General features: G+C 45.5%; 1 protein-coding gene across 2 annotated transcripts in view; it reads right to left on the reverse strand.

Moving 5' to 3' along the window:
* Positions 1 to 6,996: 6,996 nt before the first annotated feature.
* RNF150 (ring finger protein 150) overlaps positions 6,997 to 26,223 on the reverse strand; it is a 133,813-nt gene continuing 114,586 nt past the window's right edge. Inside the window, exons 7-8 of one of the 2 annotated variants that reach the window (XM_064450231.1) lie at positions 14,931 to 15,037; positions 6,997 to 14,016 (exon numbers count right to left, since the gene is read on the reverse strand). In XM_064450231.1, coding sequence (XP_064306301.1) covers positions 14,005 to 14,016; positions 14,931 to 15,037 — 119 coding nt within the window. In that variant the 3' untranslated portion in view covers positions 6,997 to 14,004. Of the gene's footprint in view, positions 15,038 to 26,223 lie in introns of both variants that reach the window. The other variant, XM_064450230.1, reaches the window with a different exon arrangement.

The raw sequence follows: 26,223 nt of genomic DNA on the forward strand, positions 1-26,223 counted from the left end.
ACAAAGAATTACTGCAGTAATGGAGAAAAGGCAGGGAAAGAGGGGAAATGCTCCTGAGCATCAAGACTTCTGCAGAAGTGAGCAATAAAAGAAATATATGCATAACCTGAGGAACAGGAGGCTTGATTGCAACCTCACTGAGTGGGAGTCAGGAATAAAGCCGTCAACACCTGTGGGGTTGTAACAGCAAACTGGGTCTGACCACGAGGCTCCAGGCTGAAAACTTATACAAAGGAAGGGAAATTTAGGGAACTCCATTTATTGTCATGTCTCACACATGTAGGGAACAAAAGCACACAGCAGGACTGCAAGCAGCTCGTAGGTCTGGCTCCTGCTGCTCCAAACAACTCAAAATATCCTGTCCCATGGGCCTCTCCCACCGGGATGCTGTCCCAGCCGGAGCTCCTGGTCTCCTCCTTAGGTCACCAGCATCCCTCTAGCAATAAAGTCCCAAACAGCACCTCCCGCACGGCCCTGCTGAGCTTGTGCTTTCACATCTCACACCAGTGGTCCAAGAACGTCAATTTCCAGCTCCAACAGTTTCCAAAAAAAAAATTCCCAAACACCTCTTCCTTAACACACACCCCACGTACAACTCTGAATCCTCCTTCCAGCCAGCTGAACCCGTGAGATCTTTTTATAAAAAAAGAAGTATTTTAACAAGTTTTATTTTCTCTAAAAAGAAAAAAAAGGGAGGGTCAGCAGTGTCACCTCCTTCTGAGGGGAAGAGAATGGAAGCAGGGATGCTGTCTGAGCTTTAAACACTTTAATACAAGCTCTAAATCAGGTCCTTGGAACAGCTGCAGTTTCTGCACCCCCTGTTTGGTGTCAGAGGATCACAAAGAGTCCTTTGAAAGAGGGAAACAAAGTTAGTGAGAAAGGAGCAACAAGGATGACCACATTTATTGTGAAGTACTTAAAGCAAAAGAAAATAATTTGACTCCCTGGCTATCAGCAAGCATTACGTAAACTGAAAGGCAGGAGTAATCTCCGTTTCCATCCATTAGAAAACAAACAAGACAGATAATGTTTCCTAACACCAGCAAGAGTAACGGGATTTAGGACGGTTTCTGGCACTACAATCAAGAGCAAACCCAAGCAAGATGACACTCTTCTGCTAGAAAGTAAAAATCATTATTATGCTCCACATACAGTTTGTATTTAATGTGTCATTTGTGTGGAGTCAGACTTCATGTCTTTGAGATGGTCAAATGCATTTCTGAATTGCTCTAATATCTCAAACAACCGAGGAGCGAGATTCGGCAGCACGGATTTGCTCCTGCTCAAGGGAGATGATCTCACCACTGCATAAGATTATCATCTTCAACACAGGAGAGAGAAACTCTCACGGTCAGAGTGAAGGTACTTCGCCATTGATAGAGTCTGGCTGCCAACAAAACACGTGCACAGTGCTCAAGCAGTAAATATCATCCCCCGCACACACCCCCACGCCTTTTGCTGTTTCTGTGCCCTTTATCTGAGGATGCGCTCAGTCGGGTCACTGAACACTTCACCAGCGATTTCCCCAAACTCAGCCCGTACTATGCGAAGATTCTCAGAGATCCTACAGACCCCAAATGGAGATGGGTTTGATGTCCTTGGGGCCTTTTAACACCAATCTGCCTGTGAAAAGCAGCGGTGTGGCTCTTGCCCCTGCCCACATAGCCCTCCCACATCACCCACCTGTAGCAGGACTATTGCTCCCAAGGGCATTTAAGACATGACTGATCCTCAGCGGACATTTCTGCTGTGGACTGCATCAACCCAACCACCTCCAGCGATGGATGCCTCCCTCTCACTGAGCAGGAGGGACTGGGGAAAATTGTCAGGCTTAGCAGAAGCAGGAGTGAAGCCTACCTGCCCCCTCACTGCCCGCTCGCCCCACCTGGAGCCCCCCTCTGCAGGGGATCTGGGGAGCCTCAGCTCAGCGGGGGAGCCACGCTGCTGAGCGGGCCCCAGCTCAGAGTAACGCTCCCTCCTCACCCTGGCAAGGAGCCACCCACCAGGGAGCTCCCCACCCCGAGTCACCGTGGGGAAAAAAAATTGCCTTTTAATAAGGGGTGCATGACAAACCCAAGCAAAGTGAAGGGTCCCAGGTAGAAACACACCAAGTGCACTCAAGAAGCTCTTTAGACAATGAGCTGGGCAGCCTAGCCCAGCATAGGAAAACCAGCTTCACAAAAAAAAATTTAATTTTCCTACCAGTCAAAGCACAGGCAAGTCCTTTCTTCACACCCTGAAGAACAGCTCCCCAGTGTTGTTCTGAGCCCTTTTCTTCCACCAAAAACAAAGCAAAGAAAGCCCCTAAGGCACAATAAACAAAAGGAAAAACAAACCGGCAGCATTTTCCTTTTTCACGCTCAGTGGATCTGCTTTATACCAGCAGCCCCCCAGGTACTTCAGTTGCCTCCCCAGTCCCACACACCTGACTCAGCAGGAACGACCTAGGCTGGTCATTGCTAACCACTCATCATGTGCATCCAGGGAGCTTTGGCAGCTGCTTGTATTTAGGATTTCACTGAGCATAAGCCAAAAGAGAAGTGGGGTTTTTTTTCTTTCTCAGCACTAACGATCCTTTTCAGAGTACCCTCACAGCTGAAAGTCAATCAGGGTCAATTATCTATAAGTAAATCCCCTTCTCTATTGCCCCTTAGGACAATTATTTTAAAAACACCACCTTCATCAAAACAGCACTGTAAGTAACACACCTTTGTGCGATTCTGCTCATCCGCTCTTTGGTATTTTCTGACTCTCACACCCAAGCCAGGCTGAAAGCGAAACACATCTCCTGCCTTCCCAAGCTCCTCCAGAGCCGCCTGGGTGTGAACAACCTCCCCTGCTCCCGGGCAGCGCTGCTGGGAGAGGAGCTGCTGCCAAGCATCCCTGCAGATGAATGCACACTGGGGTTGGGGGGGCTGAAGTAATTCACACCTTGAAGTTGTGACACCAGCCTGTGTTGTGCCTTGTGGGCATGAAACTCAGCCTGGATAGGTGAGGACGTTGGCTGAGGTGATGAATGGTACTGAAACAGATCTGGACTGCAGTTGAATTGCATCCAGTTAAAGAAGCCAGTGTACAAACGGGCGTTTCTCATGGTCAGGCTGGAATAGGGCGTGAGATCCAGCACCCTGCGATGGTCATCATGCTCCAGTTTGGGATTTTTCCACACCCCAAAGCCCCACTCCCGTTCGAGTGCAATTCCCCATGCAGGGTGACTCTGGCAATTCCTGCCTGGGTCTATTCCTCCACAGACCAATCCATAGCCAAAGCCATGCCAAAGTAACCTGCTTTTGAATGGTGTAAGTGCGTGCACAAACGAAAGTTCAACCTATTTGCTTTAAAAATGCTCCTTTAGCTAAAGTGTGTCCTTTAGCTAAAGTATGTGCCATCTCATTCACCCAGGGGGTGGGGCTGTGGTGGGGCCTGCAGAGCTGGTCTCCAGCCCCGCTCCTGTCCCTGTCCTGCTGCTAAAGCTGCTGTCAGCAGGTGTCCTTGCTGGGTTTTGCTTCTTTTTTCCTGTCTACAAATCAGGGTAGCTGTCCTGCTCCCCTCTGCCAGATCTGTTGGCTACGGGGCCAGACGGACGTGCCAGCAAGGACGAATCCAGCCGCACTTACAGCTTTCCTGGATTTTCCTGCAAATGAACCCTGGGGGACCAGAGGCCCTCTCCCAGTGCCTGTCCGGGGCTGACGGCAGCCCTTCAGCTAAGTGACCTCCGGCCCTTGGTCATGCAAGGCGCTGCCCTGCTCCAGCACATGCTGCCTCACACCCCAAACCTGGAGGGGCTCGTCTGGGGGCACCCCCTGTGCTTCCTCACGCCTGCTGAGGAGGGAGAGCTTTTCCCCACCGGTACGATGGCCATGGCGGAAAGCCCGACGAGGCTCCTTCATCACCTGGGGACGGTGGCGGGGACCCCGGGCAGCGCGCAAGGGGGAACGCTCAAGGAAGAGCAGGTTAAACCTCCCCAGCGGTGCCTTCCACTTATTTAACACAGCAGATATTCACTAACTGAACTCAATAAATAAAGGCAGTCCCAGCGGCCGGGGACGTGCCCGCCGGCAGCCCCCACCGCGGGTGGGTGCCCTCGGCCGGTGGCCCCGACCAGCCCGGGGGGCCGCCCCACGGCCACGGGTGTCCGCGCACGCCCGCGGCTGGGCGATGCATTTGCGAGGCGGGGGAGCCTCCTGCTGGAGAGACACGGTGAGAAACGCCCTTTAACCACTCATTTTTTTTGAAACACTTTCTTCTCAGCCATCCAGGCCGCAACCCTGCCTCGCCCACCCTCCCCTCCGACCCCCGCTCCTTTGCCTCCAGAAGCTGAGGCTTGGTAGAAAACACCAAATATCACAACTATCGCAACAGACAGCATGTGGGCCGGCACCCCGCAGCACCCCGGCCTCTGGGGAAGTCCCAGGGCGCCTGGCTGGGGTCACTGCTTGTGCCCTGGGTCCGTGCATGCAAGTAACACCCAAAACCCGTGGGCGCTGGGAGCGTTGCCCGGCACGATGCTGGGTGATATACCTCGGCCGTGTCCCAACCATTGGGTTTGTCTCCATCCTCCCTTCCTGGTGTCATGCTCTGGCTGGGACACCCCCCCCGCCATGCAGTTAAGGACAGGGCAGCAGGGCCTGGAGAAAGGCAGCGAGGGTGTGCCGAGACACGGAGCAGTGTCGCGCAAAACATGACTGAGAAACCTTGGCCCCTGCGGCCAGGGAACATCGACACCACAGGGATATACTAGACCTCTGCAAAGCCAGGAGCGATGTGGAGGGGGGCGACTGCCTTGGTCTTACTCCTTTGTGGGCGTCTGCTCCTGGCCTCGGTTGAGTCAGCCGCAGGCTGCTGGTCTGAGCCAGCACAGCTGCCCCAAGCAGGGACAGAGGAACAACCTCATCTGAGCTACGGGCCCTCAGAAGAGCGCTGGGGCTCTGCCAACACATCTATGGCGTTACTGCTCCCAGAAGGCTGCTCTGTTCCTCTGGCAGGAGCTACCATCCTTCCTAGCTGGAGCAGGAGGAGGGACACCAGCCTGCGCTTCAGCCACCACAAGTTGCTGCTGGCCTCCCTGTGCGAGCCTGTCTTTGCTCTCAGGTGAGAGGATGGACTATAAAGCCAAGCTGCTGAGATGCAGATGTCCAGGAGGATGTCCAGAGGAGCAATGTGATGGTGCGCAGCAGAGGGTGGCCCAGGCACCCGAGGGTGGCGATGCTTTGCTCGCTTCCATCGCTGCCAGGGCTTGCCAGCAGCTTGTTTGTACGGCGACCGAAGGCTGAGGAATGAGTGTGTAGCAAAATTACACCCTCACTTACTGAGCACTGATTTCCTATGGCTTATCTATGATAAATACACCAACCCATTACATTTCTTTTAGGCTGTGAAGTCCTTTCATTCCTCCTGGGATGCCCCCAGATCTGATCTCCCTGTGTTACAAACTGCCTTCTCTGAGGGACACCTCCCTGAGTGAGTACAATTTACCTTATTCCTTCTGGAGAAAAAACCAACCCCAAACCAACCCAGAGCATAGAGCAACTCAGATTTATTTGTGTATTTTGACCAGGAATGAATCCCGTATACAGTGGAGAAGAGAGTGATGTAACCCAAACCCTAAGTATGTACTTGCATCCTGGAATTAATTGCCTTACGCCCCTTGTTATTTATAGCCCTGATGCCATTCCCAACAGCTCCACGCTGCGTTACTTCTGCTGTGCTACTCAAGCACGCTGCCTCCCGCCAGATCTGCAGCACCGGCGGCAGCTGTGTTGTGTGTGCAGATCACATAGCAACTGTGCACAGCTGCCTGCCAAGGAAAACCGGCCCCGCTCGCTTGCTCCCCGGCCAGTTATTAAACGAAGGCAGAGAACAAAGCAGCGGGCAGGGAGGGAGACGCATGGGGATGAGTGAGACCAAATTCCTTGGCTAGCAATACCTAAAATCTGCCTCTGAAGGCAGCCCAGGGTTTGTTTTGGTGCAGAGGGCTTCTGCCCTTGGAGCAGAGCTGGTGGGACAGGGAGCTCCAGGCTGTGCTGCCAACTGGCTGACATGGGTTGGGAGGGGAAGAGTAATTCCTGGCTTTGCTGATAAAGCCACGTTAAATCACACACCGTTTTCCTGCTCCGAGCCAGCTTGCTGCCCCTGTCGTGGACAGCAAAGCCCATGGGGAGGGTGGGCACAAGGGAGCAAGGAGGCACGGGGGTCTGGGGGAACTGGGTGTGATCTAGCCCGTAGCTACTGCCTCCCTCGCTCCTGGGTGAAATCCGAGTTAGGGCCCCAACTGATGGGGCACATTGCTGCCTCGAAGGCACTGCTGCAGCGGGGGGAGAGAGGCATCCACACCAGCGGCTCCAGCCAGCCAGCACAAAATGTGGGCCAGGATGGGGGCAGGCTGGGCCCCTGTGCAGGGCTGTGGCTTGAGCCAGGATTTGGCCCTCCTTCAGACATTTCTGTCTGCCTTCTTTTGCACCTACTGGAAAACTTTAAGTCTCTTAAATTTCTTTTAGGCAGGATTTTTACTGTGCCTCCAACCTCTTGTAAGCAGCACACCTATGCTGGATGGCATGATGACCCCTGGGGCTCTCCCACGGCCCCCTGCTCCCTGGGATGGGGAGTGGCGAGGGAAGAGCAGCCAGACAACCCCTCGCAACGGCGGTGCAGTTCCCACTGGGGCATGGCAGAGCCGTTACCTTTTAAAGCTATTTTAACACATCATGCCCAGCATTGAGGGCGAGGCTGCAGCCCTCCCCTGGGGAAGTGGAGGCATTTACCTCCCACACAGCCGCTGCTTTCTGATCAAAAGAAGCTGAAGGTTAGGGGGGACCAGAGCTGTGACTGGGGCTGGAGTGGAGGCATGGAGGCCAGGCTGCCACTCCGGTCCCTTCCCGCTATAGCTTCTGCCTCTGGTGGATGCCAAAGTCTGCAGCGGCCGAGTTCAGGATGAAACAATCAGCAAGTTTCACACATCAGGAAATGCCAGTTTTACACAGTCTGTTAGAAAATACGTACGATACAGTAATCAGATCCGTTTTATTAAAAAACTTGCAATAAAATTCCTTGGAATTCACCATCTGAACTTTGAGAGTTGCAATATTTTACTAGTACATAATAACACAGTCTCACATATTTACATTATAATCCTCTATATAACAAAAATAGCCATGTTTTACTACTGAATAATGCTTCCAAATTCTAACCTCAGTATTTCGGTACTTCCCCCAGCTGAGTCACTGTCCATGCTCTTTAGCATTTACAGTATATAACAAAGCAAGAAGGGAAAAAAAAAAAAGTGTGTGCCTCATAATTTCAGGCAAATCCCTTTAAGATGGTAGTTCTCCGACTCCCACGTTTTTCAAGAGAGATAAAGTGCATTGGAGGGGAAGATGTATACGTTATAAAATATCAGCAAAGAGTTAAAGTATATTTGCAACACTGCACAGAAAGTAATGCTAGGAAAAAAGGCTCGCTTCACAAACTGCTACTGCACTGTTTAGGCAGCAAGTCACAGGTAGTGGCGGGGGGTGGGAGGTAACTACAAGAACAAGAACCGCCTACGCAAATGCCACTGTATGATTTTGCCACGGTCTTTCGCTAGGTGCTTCACGAACCAAAGCGCAGCTGTCCGGAGAACGGAACTTTTTGGTTTTTTTTCACGTGGAGATGAAGGGTCCTTTCCACCGTCCAAAGAAAGACACCGTGGTCAGCCTGCAGAAACGGGCTGCCTTACCAGCAAACCAACTGCAGTCAAAAATAGGCTCCCATCCCGAGGGAGCGGCAGCGCAACCAGAGACGTGTGTGTGAGCGTGAGACCCCTGTCGCCCCGGCTTGCCAGGGCTGGCAGCCCCGCTGGGCAGGGGCAGGGGCAGGGCTGAGGCCTCCCAGCAAATCCACTCCGGCTATCCAGAGCAGGGCTGATTACCTTGGAGAATTTCACTGGGACAGACCATTGTCTCCAAACTGGAAGTTATTTTGGTAAACTATGCATTGATCCATATGGTATTTATTTAATTTGGGATTTTTCTTCCCTTTTTAGCATTGGCATTTGCTGGTATGGCTCTGCAGCGTGTGAGAAGAGACACGGCTGGAAAAAGCTGAAAACCAGGCTACTTCTGCTCTGTTAGTGAACTGTGTACAGACAGGATGCCACAAGTTTTTTTGTTCGCTTACAAACTGCCCTAAATAAAAATAATTCTCTTTTGGAAATGGATGGAATGTATATTTTGACAAGTACAAAACTGTTTTAAATGTCCACTAAATACAAGGAACATCTTGCTATAAAAATAACAGACCCTCCCACCCAGTGGCCCCTCTTTACATTTCTAATTATAAAACAGTACAGTCATTTCAGGTTTCTAACATGAAACAAGAAGTAAGGATGGTATTATGTACACATACAAACATTTAGATATTTGACATCTGAAATAACTGTATACATTCAGAGCAAACATCTTGATCTTGCTATTGTTTTTTAATGCTACGCAGGACTGAAGAATCAGGAAATAAAAGAAAAATGGAAAAACATTATTTCTTTTTTTCTCTCTCTCTTTTTCTTTTTTGCATTCACTCCAGAAAACAATAACTTCTACCAATTCACAATTAAAATAGTTGAGAGAGGCAAGATTAATTTCAGATGGAAAATGAATCCGTTGGCTTTTCATTCAAAACCCACAACATCTTTCATTCATCTTTCTTCTCTTTTTCTCCCTTTGAAATATAGCTCCTGCTCAGAAGGTTTTTTTTTTTTCTTCAAAAAGAAGTGCCAAAGAAGAGAAAGGGAGCGGAGCGGGTTTCCAGCCGGGCGGGGGAAGCTGTGCGGCAGAGGGCAGCCTTCTCCCTCGCTCGCCGTCCCAGCCCGCAGCTGCCATCTGCTAGGCAAACAAATCCAGACTAAAAAGTCCATCTGGTGTTCCTCTTTCAACTGCGAAACTATCAATTAGTTCAGGTAACAGCTTGGTAAAATAAAAGAAGCGCTTGTGTTGGATCAATTGTCCTTATTTAAAGAGTCTACTAAAACAACACCTCCACCCTCATTTTCCCTCGCCCCTAAAATATTTCATGACATTGTTTTTCAACGCTCGTGTTAACCAAGCTGATTAATTTCTGTCACGCCGGTTGCCCCATAAACACTCATACATTTTGCATCCATAAAGCAAACGAGTCAACGCTTGGTGTCCCTCAGTGAAGCAGCAATCCCCGTCAGCACTGCTCGTGAAGAAGTTCAGCTGCCCTGAATCTGCTGAAACCCCTGGGCCTTAAGCTGAACTTAGGCCGGCTCCTTTCCCTCATGCTGAACCAGAGCAGTCCAACCTGCTACCAGAGATACAGGCAGCAAAAGATGCAAGAGAGGAAGCGGCACAGTGTTAATTTGATCCCACGATCTCCTTCTCCTGCAACAAAGGCTCACGCTAGAGCAAACATTTGTGAGAGGGGCTGGGAAGGAACAGGCTGGATTTCTCTGCCATTTCAGTCCTACAAAACAGATGCATCCCAACAGCAAACCAAGCCCTCCCTCTTCTGTTTAGAGGGTCAGCTTGTCCTGACCCCTGGTCCTAGCAGACTGGTAACTTTGGCCCTACAACAGGGATCTACGAGAACAACAAATGTTAAAAAGAGTCCATTATTGCTAAGGAATAGAAATCAATAAACGCCTATTGGTTTTCTTGGTTTGCACAGCCTATAAATTCCTCTTCCTGGCTTATTTCAAACTATATGCTTAGTCACGAGCTTTTTTACTGACAGAGATCATGAGGGAACGAGCCTCTTACAAACAAAGCCTGAGAGATTCCCAGCTGCCTGGGCTGAAAGGTGTTTCCCGCTGTCACGCGTAAGATTTATCGTCATTTCAGCACAGAACAATTGTCACAACAAGGACTTGCAGCCCAGAGATTTATATATAAAGACTTGTGCCCCAACCTTTGCCTTTTAATCACAGAATCTGCTCAAAGGCCTGTTGAATATATTCAAAGGAAAAAGTTTGTAAGGCAAAACTCTGGAAAATCTATACGATGACCGCACTCCAGGTTTAACAAGAATGGCAAATAAAACACACTTTATGGAAAATCTGTAACTGTGTCGTACCGATGACTAAAAGTACATAGAAGTGTTAAGTGATCTGCGGATACCTGCCAGGGCAACCCGTCCTTATGCAAAGGTCTTCTGAGCCAGATATTTTTCAAATTGGACAAGCATTTCTTTTTATTTAGCAAGGGGGAAAGAAGAGGGTGGATTAACAGGCTTGACAACAAAAGCTTTGGATCACAAAATGCATATTCTCTGAGAAAGACTAAATTCAGAGCTGGATCTGTCTCTGGTGCTTGGGTTCATTTTGTTAACAAAGTAAGAGTGTATCCCACACAAGTCATTCAACAAGAGACGAAGTACTGCTCTTCTTGTGATGACTTCCTCTGGAACTGATCCAGGGATCATTTAAGTAATGAGATCCGAGGGACCTCTTATCACATGTGATTTCAATACTTTTTAAAAAATTGCCTCTGTAAAACCTTTTTCTTTATTGCTACAGCCTCCCTCATATAAAAAGTCTAAAAATGGCAGCTGCTTCTGTTTTCACTACAATAGAGTTTCCCTAGTCATATCAATGTACTTTCATATGCACACATGGCAGTTTAATTCTATAGAAGGCTTAAAGAATGAACTGCAGTGGTGATAGTGCCCTGATCCTGGTTTTGAAGCTCTAAAGCAGTCAGAAAATAAAAAAACCTCCAAACCCTCAGCAAGTGCCAGATCTGTATCCCCACCAGAATAGAATGGTTCAGCCATGGGGTAGGGATGCCAGGCTGGTGCCTTACACGTCTGCACACACACGTTAGGTCATTTGTGAGCGCAAAATTCTGCCCATACAACTTCTTACGTGCCTTAACTATTGAACAGACCTTTGGGAAGGCAGGTTAGTGAAACCCATGGAAATCAAAGGATACTGAGACCGCAGTCTCTCTCTGTCCAAGGCCACCCAGAGTGAAGATGAGCCTCACTAAGGCGAATGCTTTTCCCACCTACTACTCGCTCACGGAAAAGAAGAGCCTCAGACGACAGGACAGGAAGAGCTCGGAGAGACCCAGGATCAGCTTAATGACAACAGTGCCTTTCTGAGGGTGCTGCGCCATCCCGCTGGCCCTGTGCAGGAGGTGCCCCTCTGCCCGGCCGTGCTGGGCTGGCAGCGGTCAGAGGCAGCCGCAGCAAGGACGCCCGCGCCGTGGGGAGGCAGCCTCGGCGTGAGCCTGCAGAATTATGTGCCTGAGCACTTGTTCGTCAGAGGGCACCAGAGGATTTTTTTTTTCCTGGCTGCATGCTAAAGGCTGCTTTCCCTTCTGAACAGGCAGTGCGGTGTCCACAGCATCTGAATCCCACATATTTAATACAGAAGCCCAAGACTAGTGGGCAGCAGTACTGAAGACTCACACAATGCTCAGGATGGTACTAATCTTACCCCAAACTGCAAATAGGGTGGTTTAATTTAACCTTGTGAGGAATCTCAGTAGAGAGACTCATGTAAGCAAAAATGTGCATCAGCATGCAGATCTGCAGAATTAAGGCTTTCATATGTGTTACAAACACACATCTGGGGGATCTCAATATTTATGAAGCACCTCAAATTCCCAAGGCATTTCACAGGTTATATATACAAAGAATATTGTTAGCCAGGTCCCGCTTTCAGAAAACCTTTCCATTTGATACAGGGGCTTAATTATGCTCATAGAGGACCTGTTGAAAATAATGTGATTTTGGTACAAGTCCAAAATTAGTCATAAGTGCTTTTCCAATGAAGGATGGAATAAAAGTGCTTTCCTAAGTTCCAGCTTCAGTGATGTGTAACCTGGCTTTGCGCTCATTACCGCTTAACAGCGCTCAGAGCTATAGAACACCTGAGGACAGGGACGGAAAAACATCTTTCCTGAGCAAAACTTCAAGGAGAACTGGGGAAAAAAAAGCAGGAAGACTCCTGACCCAGATTTGTGAGGATGCCTCTTTTGAAAGACCACAGCATGGTGATATGTAAAAATGTCTCACCCAGCCTAGCACCCTGCCTCTGCCAGCAGCCACCTGTGCACCCCGAGGGACTGCATCTAGTGTGGGATGCTTAGGGAAAGAGCATCCCTCTCTGAAATCCTTCACTAACTCCTAGAAATACAGCAGGGTCTCAGCTCCCACCTATGTGATGCCCCTTTGAGCACAGCTCCCTTTAATGATTTTGCTGGGCAAAGCACCCAGTTCAGTATCAGCTGGGAGTTTCACCTCCTGCCTTGCTTTTCCCCGGACCTCGCTTGCTCTGCTGTGCTGTGAGTGACTCCGCTACGGCAACAGATAATTGGTCAATCTATCCACTGAGATTAACTTAATGAAGTTTGTGAAATAAAACAAAGACTTTGTGACAGCTCCTCTGAAACCCAAACGCTCGGCCGGGAATTTTTTTGTCCATGTGCTGGGCCGCAGTGGGCAGATGTTAAAGGATCACTGGCAACTCGGACATGGTGTTCGTGATGTTCCTGTGACATGTAGCACCCAGGCTCCAGCACTAGAGAAGAAATTGTACCAGTGTGTGTACTTTCCGTATGGAGACCTGACTGCGTACAACCAGCTTCGCTCTTTCCCCTGCAGTCATTTGAGATGAATTTCATTCCTGTGTGAAGGGCCAGTGTTTGGTGTAAGCACCACTTAAATCCCATTTCAGCATTATTTCCAGAGCTTAAGTGGAGCTGATGTGGTACCTTGTGCGAATTCTCTTGCGTAGGGGTGAATTTCAGCATTGGTTCCCCTGACACTGTGGGCCTTTCCCACAGCAGCAAGGAATAGAGAAGACATTAAAGAATAAGGGAAATACGATTATAGAACCACAAATATTGGCAAATAGACTGACCTAGCTGCGCCCTCTGGAACGATCTCTAACTTTCTTTTTAAACCAAGCAGAATTCCAGCTGCCCGTATCTCTTTAATTAAAAAGAGATGTCCTTTCAAATGGCATATAAAAATGTAACAGCACATTTCTGGATCATGGTTTTGAAGGATGATTAGGCTGTGCTCCTTTGCCTCAAAGTTACCCTGCAATTTAGGGACTAAGAACATCAAAAAAATTAAGCTATAAAATGAACTGAGTTCTAACTGGACCGAAAAGCATGGAGTATAGTTTTTCCTTCTTCCATTACTAAAGCAGCAAGTCAGTCAAAATTTTAGGGATAGTTCTAAACACATTTGTTCCTGAATAAGATCTGACAAAATGAATTTTGGCTGGAAGTTGGTTTCCACATCTAACGAGTAAATCCACAAGGAGATTAAATGCAGCAAGAACCGTAATAGCTACATTTTGAGATGCTGCCATGACACCATCATGTCAAAATGTTTGACCTCTCCATGAAATTTTGATGTAAGATGAATTGTTGATTCTGTGGACTTATTCAGGAGGCAGTAACGTGATTCAAATCATCTGACTGTCAACAGAAACCATTTACTCTTGTGCAACAGTAAGCTAAAAATGCTTCTTCACAGTTGAGTATTTTGACTGAAAAATGAAAACGTACACTGAACAAGTAACGAAAAGCTTTCCCCTGGAAAGCAGAACTCAGGATGAACTAAATAATCAGTACAGGTCATTATTATTTAGGTGTTTTGATTTACATTAATTCTATTTATTTTGAAATTCCCTCCTCTCTACCCAAAATATTTTGGTGTATATATATCTATATACAAATTGCAAGTATTCCATTATGCTTGCAACAAGATTGACAGGGACACTGGAGGGCAAGGAAGCACCTGAACTCCTGTGTTTGATAACAAGCAGGCAAAAACTGCCCTCAAAACATAAATGAAATGCACTAAGAAAAAAACCCAAAACAAACCAGGAAGTAAACATTTCAACCAGCTGCCTCCTGCTTCATTAGCAATTTCTGACACCGATATCAGCATCTCCAAACCCTTTCTAAGAATATTCTTGTTGTCCACGTAATGCACAGCTGTTAAGAAGCAGCCTCTGGAAACCTCTCAGACACTCCTTTAGCCTACCGGTCAGGTTTTGGTCTGTAAAATTAAGAAAAGACATGATGTTATACTAAATCTTCTTTTCCAGCTACTGAATTGTGCCTTGAAGGAAGGCCATTAACATACTGACAACGGCTAATAGCATAAAATATAGCAAAGGACTACAAGGACAGAGTGAAACTTCAAGCTTTTCTTTCTTTCCATCACACTGTATGATACTTGTCTAGAATGGAGCTCTAAGAAAAACCAACATAATGCAGTTTTAAGCCAAATCCCAGCAATATCTGTTAATTCAGAGCTCTCTTACAAACTAAGGCCTTCAGAATATACCGTTTCCAAGGCTCCCACTTAATGAAAGCAGTATTCACATTAATGCAGGGTGCTGGTGCACCATCCTTCTGAAACCATGCGTACTTCATGCAGAAATAACAAGGCAATGATAAATCCTGGAGTCAGAGCATGAAGTGACCAGTGAACAGGAATTCAGGTTTCTGATCTCTTGAAAAAGCTGGGGTCAGTCAACAAAAACATAGTGTCCATCCATAACAAACTATAAACAAACAAAAACCATAACAAACATATGTCTTTTGAAAAAAAAAAAAAAAGAAACAAAACCCCTATCAAACAAGTGTAGAAAACACTCAAGCTGTCATTTCAGTTGTGTATTTATGAGCCACTGAAGAGTTACATGACTGCTCTCAAGCACGTGGGTAAACTGGAAGCATTCATCTCCCATGTGAACGAAATGAACGTATGTAGATGATGAAACCCCATCCAGGCAGACACAACTGTTGCTATTGCTTTTCGTGACCATCTCAGAATGGAGTGTGCAGGAGTGACAGTGCTCTGGAGGCATGTGCATGACTGGTCCAAATCCTAGAAAGCTGACTCAGTCCCTCCCTGTGACCCTCCCCTGTAGTTTAGTGTTGGATCTCTGTTTTTCAAGACTTCACCTCTTCGCAGTCTTGATCAGTGGAAAGCTCCACATCGGACAGTCCAACCTCCATTGCCATAATCAATGAAATGTCTGAATCACTGCTGACTGCTGGCTCCTGTTCATCTGTGGGAGTAGAAAAGACAGGAAAAGGACATTATGGTCATGTCTTTCTGTCAACTTATTACTGGTTTTCAGTTCTGCAGATGGGACCCAGAGGTTTCTCCACCACTGAGGTTGTGCTTAGATTCCAAACTTTGCTCTTATTCAGTATCTGTCTAAAGCATTTCAAAACTATCGGAAAGTTCAAGCCACCAGCAGCAAGAAACACGATGACAAGGAGCCTGGATGGGTAACACTTTCTTCTTCTCTCAATCCTCCCAGGGCTTTCTATCCAGACCCTTCTCTCCCTCAACCTGGCATGGCATCATCCTACTCTCCCCGCAAAGGCAGCAAGTTAAGGACAAAGTCACAAGCACCTAGTGAAGTGAGTTGGCCATCAGGAAAACATTTCTAAGAGGGAAAAAATCTGCCCAAACCCCCATTCCGACACAGAATGTCTGTTAGCAGAGACTTTTAAGAGGGTGCTAAGCTAACGTCTGGAAGGAGCAACACGGGGGGCATTAGTTCTGTCCCAGGACTCAGGACCAGGCTACCTGCCTTCTCAGGCACCTTCTCTCATTCTTTTCTAGTCTCTTTTCTGTTCACCCTTTCCTGTGATTTGAAGATACCTTGCAGGTTCTTGATCCAGCCCGAAGGGATCTACCTTAATCCACCATGATCCCAAATACAGTGAGAGTCAGATTGTTGACTTTTGCTAAAATGCAAATCCCATCAAAACTACAAGTGTAGGAGGAGTAACTTGTTTTTGTTTTGATCCCACAGCAATTAGTATGTGTGTATTTAGTAGCAGATAAAGTAAACAGATTTTAACGGACTAAAAGCTAATTTTGTTTCAAGAACAATCAGAAGAAGCGAAGCACACTGGATCTCTGGGGAGACTTTCAAAGGCACAAAAATCCCATAGGTGGCTGAGTCCCTGAGAGAAAAAGTTGATGGTCTATATTTTCATGTGGTTTAATTAAAATGATGATATTTATACTGTAACAATACAAGGTATTTAAATCTGTGGCAGTTTTTCCTTTACATATTTTATTTTTCAGACAATAGAAGCAGAGTTTGATTGATGCTATAAAGTCTAGAAGTTGAATATCATAAGAATTAATAAGTAAGAAACATTACAGAGGAGCCAGGAAAATAACTCCTCACAGTTTAATTATTCACTGGAAGCTAAGTGAGCACAATTAGTCTCCTCTCAAGAGCTGCATGATTTTAAAATCTGTTTTAGAGAAAAAACATGTATTTACTTGTGCTGGGATTAGACCTCGTGTTCTGTGGAGAAAGCCTGAGTGGGACCTACATTATTCAAACTGAAAGAGCCAGCGCTTTCCTTTACAATCCTTCCCAATTTTCACCCTGGATTATTTTTATACTTTCTTGATTGCAAGGTAAATAATTAATGCACACAACCTCTTCATGTCTGTATATTTTTTTCCTATCAATATGACAGTAGTAAAACATTTCAAGGCATTGCTTCCGGCTATAAATGTTTTCACTGGAGGTGGAGGAAGTACTTACAAACTGAATAACTATCTCTTGTAGATGTCAGTGGGCTTCAGCTACATTGAACCATTAGGTGAACTGCTAGGTCCAAGAGTACAGAAATGCATCACATACATCTCCAAGACTAAAGCATCATCTGTAGTGGCAGCAGCTCCCTGAGCCAGAACGATGTGGTTCCGGACCACTGGATTATTTATCATTCCCCTATAACTAATAGGATTCTTAAAAACAATGAAAGTGATGCTTTAAATGTTGACCCAAGAGCAAGTTTATATTTGCATGACAGAGTTCCTGAGGCTTAGCCATGTTAAACAGCCACTCAAGCACTCTTGAGGGAAAGGTGATTTTCATCTGAACTAGCTGTGCAGGAAAAAGGGACTGGCTGAATGGTGACAGCCACACGCATGCAGAAGAGGCAGGCTGAGCTGCCAACACCAAATGTCAGAGTGTCAAATGAGAAGTGTTTATGGTGCTGAAATGTTATTTCAAGAATTGTTTCTTCTAGAGTTGCACGGCAGAAAAAGATCTCAAGTGAGTTCAAGACAGGCAGATAGACCAGAAGCAGATTTACAGCTCACCTACCAACTGTCTAACCTACGTACAGGAGCACCCGCTTTCCAAACCAGCAAACTTGAGTTTTACATTAAAAATCCTATACAATTATTCAAATTCTTGGATCTATACTGACATTTCTTTGGAAGACGCAGACAACAGAAGGAAATGAATGCGTCCCTCAGCATTACATGCCTGTTCTTGTAAACAGGAGTCCTGCTACTGACCCCAACATGCACAGGATGAAACTCTGGGAGGCAGAAGTTATACCAGATAAGATCAGCTGTAGGTAACTCTGGCTGCAAGATCTACAGACTGCTTCACTGTGGCTCTCCCACACAAGAGGAGACTTTCTAGACTGTGACCGTGGTTTTTTTGTTTGTTTGGTGGTTTGGGTTGGTTTTTTTTTTATTATTTTATTTTGGCTGCTCAGTAATGTTAGCCAGCACAGTTAGTGACATTTTTTGAAGGTAAGCAAACCTCAACTGAAGCGCAAGTGCCAGGAGCTTAGCCTACATTTTGCATCCCTGATTTTTAGATCCTATTTACAATGACAAAGCTTATACAATCACACAGCTTCTACAGAAGATGCCTGACTCACTGTTAAGAACTTTTATGACCTTTCTGCAAGTTTTTCCAAATTCGGTGTTTTTCTTAAAGCCCTGAAGTCAGGTGAAGGTCTCAACTTTCAGTGAAGATCTCAGCTTTCATTTAAAAATAAATGAACCTTAAGAAAATAAAGAGTTTAAAAAACCATATCCCTCATTTCTAGACAGATTTTATGTTGGAATATCTGACTTGCGATTTTAGATGTTTGAGATTGGCAATCCGGTCTAACAACATACACCATAATACTTCCACTGTGTTTTATAGCACTTCATGTCATAGGCATAAAGCCTTTTGCTTAATGAAGCAAAAGGGACATCCCAAGCTGCTTTTCAGCCTGAGTGCTAGTGCCTACAGCAGGCAACTGTATACCCTTCCGCCACATTCCTCTCATGTCAGCGAAATGCAATACACCACAGCACGCTGCCTACTTCCAGACAGACTTTTTCCACTCACTTATATTCCCTGACACACATGTCTGAAAGGTGCAATAAACCAAGTTCCTTCTCTAGCTAATATTACTTTAGATTTAATTATGCTAATGCAGGATGAATATCATCACCATGTAGATATGGAACTGCCCTACAAAATAGCGCTACAGCCCTTGCTTGTTGTAAAGTTCATTAAGTGATGTTTGTATTTGAGTATAATTGCAATCAAACAAGGATGAAACTAGCTAATTACTCTGGTGCTTTAAAAACAGTAAGACTGCACGCTAGTAATAGTTATCTACTGACGCTGCTACTCCTAACAGCTTGAGTAAGTCTGGAGCTGTTGTAGACTAATAAATATTCCAAAATAAAAAGGTCAGATGAGGGGTTTCTAAGAATTTGATACTGATTGCAAGAGTCTTGGAGGGACCTGAGCATTCAACAGTGAGTAAAAAGTGCATTTACGTAAACATTCATCTGCCATGTGTAGGTAAGCATACAGGCATGGGCACAAATAAAGACATACTTGTAATGACCCACTCAAGGATGAGGAACAAGCTGATATAAGTGTGGCGGGTTTTGTGCTCATGCAGCCCTCCCTCCTGCTCACCACTGTGCTCCTCCCAAGGAGGCCACATCCAACACTGTGCTCTGATGTCCCTAGGACATAGGCAGTGCCATAAAGCTCTCCTAAAATTGCTCCTACCTGCTCCAGAGGCTGAGATTTCCCTCAGGCTCATGGAGCTGGAAAAGCTGCAGAACCCCATGACTGGGCTAAAAGGCCCACAAGCAGTTTGCATCCAGGTAATCAGCAGGGAAAAAGAGAATACACTAAAATGTTACACAGCAAAAGCTTCTCAGCACTGAATGCATATAAGGTTTGTCTCAGATGACAGACTTTTTTCCTTCTCTGGACCTTCAGGTAGCTGTCTGCTATTACATCCATTTGTGAGTAAGCAGAGGAGTATCAATCATTACATGTCAAATGAGAGCTGCCACCAAGTGTGTAATTCATTTACTGAAGGAGTAACTAAAGCCAGCAATCTCCTATTCTTGTGGATTAAAAACATGGGCCACAGCAATAAACTATTCAGCTGGGAGTCAGTCTCCCTTCCCTCATCTATTACCAGCTCTCTGTGAACTAATTCAGCACACTCAGTCCTGCACCACACACAATTAAACCACTGCACACAGCTGTGCAGCTGCTAATGGTTTTCATCTTATACCAGTCACAGGAATCATAGGGTAAGAAAAAGCTGCTACCATGCTACTGACTTAGGTGTAACCTACTTGCCTAGCTATAAAGTTGAGCATCTGGCACAAGAAACAAGTCTTGTCTTGTGCAAATCTTCTGTTCTTCACGATAGATGCCCAGCTTTGAAGAGAAATTAATAATTATTGATTTCTTCATCTAATGAAATGCTGTGAAAAATTTATCAGTTATTATCCCATCCTTAGCTGGCAGAAATTGTACAGCAGACAATGGGACTCTGTCTAAAACCTCGTTTTGACAGTAAATATGCAGCAAAACTTGGACTTGATTTCACTATTCATTTCACATTCTCACTACTGTGAAGTATCCCTTATTTCAGAACTCTTCATTTTCTGAAGATAGAGCTAAGCCATAACACAAAATCCCTGATGACAGGTATGCTCTCAGATCTAGACAAATATCTAAAATGTATGTGTTAGCATGAACCTTATTCCAGTCTGGGGCTCACTTCTACTAAATAAATGTTGCCCCCAGTCAGATGTATCTAGAAGCATTTTGCTTCAGAAGAAACCAGAAGTGTGACCACCTCCTGGAGCTCTGAGGACCTGAGGAGAAAATACATCCAGGGTCATTAAAGGCATTGATATGGGACCTTTATCAAAATGGATTCTGTTCAGCATGAAGCCACAGTGAACTGCCAACGCAAGCAGTGTTACTCAGGTGTTGCTTCCAGTATCAGGAAAACCAGAATACTATTCATCACATTTGATTTATGACAAGGAGAGAAAGACATTTCTAGAGCCCTCTATTTTTCTTTGTCGGCCTAGGAATGCACTTTACCGTTACAGAGTTTATTGCTCCCTCCTACTGCAGCCTTGCCACAGCATTGCTTTGCTCCTTAGAGTCTAAGAGGAGGAGCATGGTCATATGAAGTTAGTACCTCAAATGGCAACTCCTTCCACAACAGTACCAATCAAATTTATTTTATCGCTAAGATCCTCTTCTTTAAAAACACTACAGAGTCTTAAAATCATTCTCAAATTAATCATTCAATACTTCTTACTGGATCATTTTATAAGTAAGTCTCAAATTCCTTCCATATCATCCTGATAATGGTAATGCTTTAGAACAGGCCATAACTGCACTAACAAAACAACTGAAATGAAACACACAGAAAAAAATGCCTATAAAATCTCTAATGCAAAAGAAGCAGTGGGAATATGTTTGAGGAGAAAGGGTTATAAAAAACCTGTTACTGATGCGGCCTCTTTGTACACAGAGGCTAATAAAACGGATGAAGAAGTCTGGCTGGCTACAGTTGAGAACAAAGTACTGGGGAAATATTTTATTGCCGTTCCCTAGCATCAGAAAGAGACTTATCCGAGCAGCAAGGGGAAAAAGTACTTGAGCGTGGTAACTGCTTTTGGAAGAAAAGGTTAGTATCTTTTCCATAAATAACAAGCCAGAGCTCTGTAAATGTACTAATGGCAACAGGGCTTTATCCAGAAGATAAAGCAGACAACGTCTGAAACACATTGCAAAGAATACCCAAACACCAGCACACCAGGAAGAAACAAATGGCGTGGCCTGGCAAGATTCATTCAAGACAACATTTCAAAAATGTGTTTAAGTAGATCAAACCCCCGAGCGATTGACAGACTTGATAGGTTGGCCTGGATATGATATAAAGCACTAGAGTCCCTCCTAAACCGAACTTGGTTTTTTTCTTATTGAGTGAAAAGGCAACAAACTTTCTTCCCTTAATCTTTCTCTAGGATATAAGTTTTGGGAGAAGATACAGCATCTCTTAGTGGAAAAGAGCCAAAGTCATAGTTCCCTGTCTTCAGACATCCTGCAGTATGAAGGGGTAACATCATCATCATTCTAGACATGAGCTACTGAGATGGTGAGTCATGACACTTCAAGGCATTCACTGCTTCTGGGTGCCCAGTTAAGACACTGTAGACCTGATTTTTCAGTTGCAGCATTAACCCGCACATTGTATGCCCCAAGCATATCTTCTGCTAACTTCAGCTACAGCTGTAAGTACTCAGCACTTCTGGAAATCATATCCCAGTATCTCAAGTCAAGCGTCAAAAAACAAAGGGGAAATTTTTAGTAATATAACCAATTTTCTAAAGCCTAAATTTAGAATATGTTGTACTTAAGTAATAAACTTTAACACCAGTTACCTGAGAAGATATTTTGTGTTTTGGCAAGACCAATATACTCATTTCCACAAACAGTGTAGAAAGTATTAGCACCCAAATGCTCTCTCTCTCTCAAAAAAAAAAAGGGGGGGGGGAAATCTGTCCAAATAAGGACATATGATACAAAACACACGGAGCAGATAGCAAACACATTTGTAGAAAGCTGAGCAAAAGGGAAAGAGCACATACCAGATGTTATTGCATGGAGACAGTTGGACCTGACTGGCTGGAAAAGCAAAGATATATATTTTTTTAATTTTTTATATATATCTATATCTATCTATAATGAGCATATCTATCTATAATGAGCTCCTTGGGATTTTGTCCATGAATCAGAACACACGGCCTTTGAATTTCACAGCACATAGTAACATTATTTTAGGAGTCAACGCTTTGGAGATCTGTCTTCTCTCTATGAGAGGCTGGCCGACATTCTAGGAACACTTTATCAGCTGTCTTAGCAGGGAGCTGCCAACCCTCTCTGATACAATGAACATGCCTCTGCCAAGTATGACACAAGAAAACCTAGTATTCTTGCTTTCAGTATACTTTCCTCTTTCTCCTTACTCTTATGTATCATGGTCATCACATTCCTACCCTGGGACCTGCTGGGGAACTCCTTCTGTGGCCTACATACTGCCTACATCACTTTCTCTTCCCATGACTAGTCTTTCCTCTTTCTTATTGGAAATTCAGTCAAAATATGATCAGAAAGATTACCTGAATGGTCAATGGGGTCATCTCACTAAGGTCTCTTGCACCTACCTCTATGCTCTCATATCAGCTAATCCCCATATTCAAGCTCATTCACAGTTTATCTGCACATCTGGTCTTATTCACTACAGAGTTTTCTCTTCCATCTTTGACTGACCCCATTCTTCACCCCCGCACTCTCCCCTTGTTTGATTGCCAGACAAGAACCACCCTACTTCCTTCACAGCAGGGCATCCAGCCTCTTAAACCTTTGCAAAGCTGCTTTCTCCCTCCAAGCCTTCCCTCTGTCTGGAAGGGGAGAGCAACAGTTGGAAGCTGCTGCACACCCTCATTACCATTCACCACTGGCCATCCTCAGTGCCCAAATACTGCATCAGATGCAGCTCTGGTCAGGACAGCACGTTCTTCTGATGCCCACAGTAAGTTTCAGAAATAAATCTGAATGCATTTCATTCATTGTACACCCTGTTATAAATTATTATTATTTAGAGCATGCAAACTAAAACCACTATTATCATGTAGTCCCAGGCATTGCTACAAACACTTCACATGCAGGTATTGTTGTCTGATCATTTCTGTTATCCTTCCATTTAAGTTCTCTGTATGCAGACCAAGCTTCTGACTTAGCTGAAGTATAGTTCCATGTACCAGCAACGTGACAGAGCAAGAAGTCCAACTCCCCTGCCCTAGTTGACCCTCCTGCCACCCATCCTGAGTCAGCTCTGCTATTCCTTTGTTTGGCCAGGGAGCTAACAATTTAAAGAAATGTCTGCAAACTACCTTGGAAACATTTTTTGCTAGGCTAGCAGCTGAACAGGCTGGCTCAGTCACAAGGCGAGTACTGCAGCCAACTTCAGGAAAGAAGCATGCAGAAAGAGAGAAAGGAAGGGAAGGGACACCCTCCTCTCCTCCCCCCCACATTCAACATCTGTGAGCTGTCCCTGCGGCACCGTGATGTTATATGTCTAAAATGTCAGGTGTGGCATGGGGACTGTTTTTTTACTTGGTCGTCTTAGCAGCTGCTAAATGACCAGGGCTCTTGGTGTTACTGCAGAACAGATAGCACGAAGTGATGAAGTTAAAAATAATAAGCATCGTCATGTTAACAGTGTGTAAGCAATATTGCAAGGATTCTTCCAGTAGAGACATACTCCCTTTGAGCAGTGAGCAAACACCTTTCAATGCCAGCCATTTAAAAATCTGAAGGGATAGCAGGTATGTGACAAAAGCAGAGTTAAATGCTGTATGTACTAGCGTGTGTTATACGCTATATGGCCTACTGGGAGGCTGTCATAATAAAGAGACTTTTACATCCAGGAAGTACAATCACACAATTTAAACCCAGTTTCCATGGGCTAAACTGGTGACTGCTATTTTGACTGAACTTTCTTATTTATATTTTAAAAACCCATGTCAGCAGTGTGCTCTGCTTCCTGCAAGCCTGAAAGGAGAAGGAAATTACAGCCTGACTCAGACACATAATGCACTGGACTGAACAAGCGAGAGCATAATGGCAAGAGAAACTTCAGTTCTGTTCTTAAGGAACATAAGGAAGAATCACCCTTTCATGAGGTAATTTAGAGATGTACTGGCCAACACCACCAACATCCCTCAGAGTAGTCATACCAGAGGGGTATTGCAGTACCCCCAAGCTTGATACAATATGAAACCAGAAGACTTAATGTAAGCTAGTGATTTCCAAAACCTTTTTCTCCTGTCTGATCATGCTGCAGAGCTGTGAACTCTCCTTGGGGGACTCCATGGCAGAAGCAGCTGCACAAAGCCACCTGAGATTGCTCCTTCTCAGGGCTGCAGATCCCTGCTGACCCCACCTGCACAGCAGCCCTGCTTTGCCCCCTGCTCCTGGCGGGGAGGAGTGAGAAAAGGGCTGCTCAGCCCCCAGGCACCCTCCTTCCCGCTGCGGCAACCAAAGAGCCTGTCCCAGAGGACCTGCAGCTGGGTGGTGGCCGAGGCTCAGCGGGGTCTGCTGGCACACATCAGGGCCTGGGGGAAATTGCAACCCACCGCTACAATCCCTGCCTAACAGCTTCAGCACTGTTGGATCTTGCAAAGGCACCCAGGACCGTGGCCCTCCTGGGAAGTGGGAATGCCACCTCTGGCACTCAGGGGAACGCAAGAAGGGGCGTTTGGTGCTTGGAAGAGCAACCCACCAAGGGCACACACCGAGACTAGGACATGAAGGTGGGCCTGCAGAGCAAGGCCTGGCTAGGCGGTTGTAAGAGATCTCAGATTACTGCAGCTTTTCTTCAAGGATGTTAGAAGCTTCTCACTCCTGCTTCAGCTCATGTACAAGGTGGCTACTAGCCAGTGAAAATCTGAAGGGGGCATTTAATTCTGAGAACTTGATGTGAAACGTAGGCTGCTATGACAAGCAGAACCCCCCCCCCCCCCCCCCCCATTTCTGCCTAATCACTAGGAACCACTTCCTCAATTACAAGTATGCACACAGCTGTAACAGAAAACAACAGCTTGCTTTAAAAACAACTCCTGTTAATTTTTGAATGAGGAGGTTGGAAAAGCTCATGTTAGTCTGGCTGAGTTTGTCTGCCATGGCAGCATGTGCAGGATTTTAAAATCTGTCTCCTTAAATACCTTTTACTCCATAAGCTCTCAAAAAGCCTAGGTCATTAGCAAAGCACAGTACTGAGGAATCATATACTGAACTTTCAAGAGCATCCTTGTGGAAACACATCACAAAAATGCCTGTGCATATATTAGAGGATTTAATGAGAAAATGCACAAGGAGGTGGCTGAAAAGCTCAACAGTGGTGGAATTACTTGAATAAAGTGCACATGTATCTTCTCTCCCTCTCTCTCTCACGTTCCCGCCTTCCTTTCCAATGCTGCTAACACTGGGCTCCACCTGAGATCTCCAGGATGCTTCCAGGATACAGGGGCAAGTCATTAGCCCAGCACTTCCAGGGGTCTTGAACTTTGTGCATGTCACTAGGAACCCCTTCCTCACCATGCATGTAAGTAATGGTGATGCTTGGCTGAAATTTAATTCCATTAGAAATGTCCATGAAAAATTTCACCCAGGGATGTCTTCTCATTAGATATGAAAAAAACTGCACACAGTAATGAAAGCACAAGAGAAAAATCCCACAGTGATGGTGGAGGAACCCCTGTATCATATATGTCATTTTTACTGCTGTCACTAGCAAAATACAACTTTTAACAGTGTAACTTTTACCTTAAGGGGAAAACAGTCTTCCTTTTTGTTCAGTATAAGGAAACAACATGCCTGAGAACAGGGCTGGCTCTGTTGCAGCAACAGCTCCAATGCCTGAAGCAGGGTCACAGCTGTGGGACCACCATGTCTGCCAAGTCTGGGAGGATTAGTATGGCATTCAGTGGTTATCCGTCCACACAGCCTCAGCATCCTCTGCGCTACCCAAGGGCTGCCCACAAACAACAGACGTGCAGAGACCACAACATTGCACATCACACTTTTTGTTTTTCCCCTCTGACACCTTGCAGTGAAATCAGTGTCTTGCCTCCCACCAGCCACATGTGGACTTCCAGGATTTGACCATTTCTAGTCTCCTGTCACATGCTCACGCTCCTACAGGACTGTTGGGTACATGCCCCCAAAAAACTGGGAGACATTTGACCAAAGTAGGTTAAAGATCAATTGTCGCAAGTCCATAAAAAAGAGAATACATGACAGAAACAGCACAACAACCCAGAGAAAATATATTCTTTAACTTTACAGGACAGTCCAGCCTGATTTGATTTGGACAGCTTAATTACATATTTTGTCATAGGCCATAGCGTATCTACTTACTGTCGTTCAAAAGATAAAAGTTTAAGTGCAATTCAGCTGTAGAAAAATCTCTTGTTAAAAAAATAGCACAGAAGCATGCAGCCTCAACTGTACAGTATCTCAGAGGCTCTGTAAGAAACCCCCTGTTTAAAAGCAAAGCAGATGCTCTTCAGTCT

The sequence above is a fragment of the Phalacrocorax carbo genome, chromosome 4 (genome assembly GCF_963921805.1).
Source record: "Phalacrocorax carbo chromosome 4, bPhaCar2.1, whole genome shotgun sequence".
In the NCBI taxonomy this organism is placed as follows: Eukaryota; Metazoa; Chordata; class Aves; order Suliformes; family Phalacrocoracidae; genus Phalacrocorax; species Phalacrocorax carbo.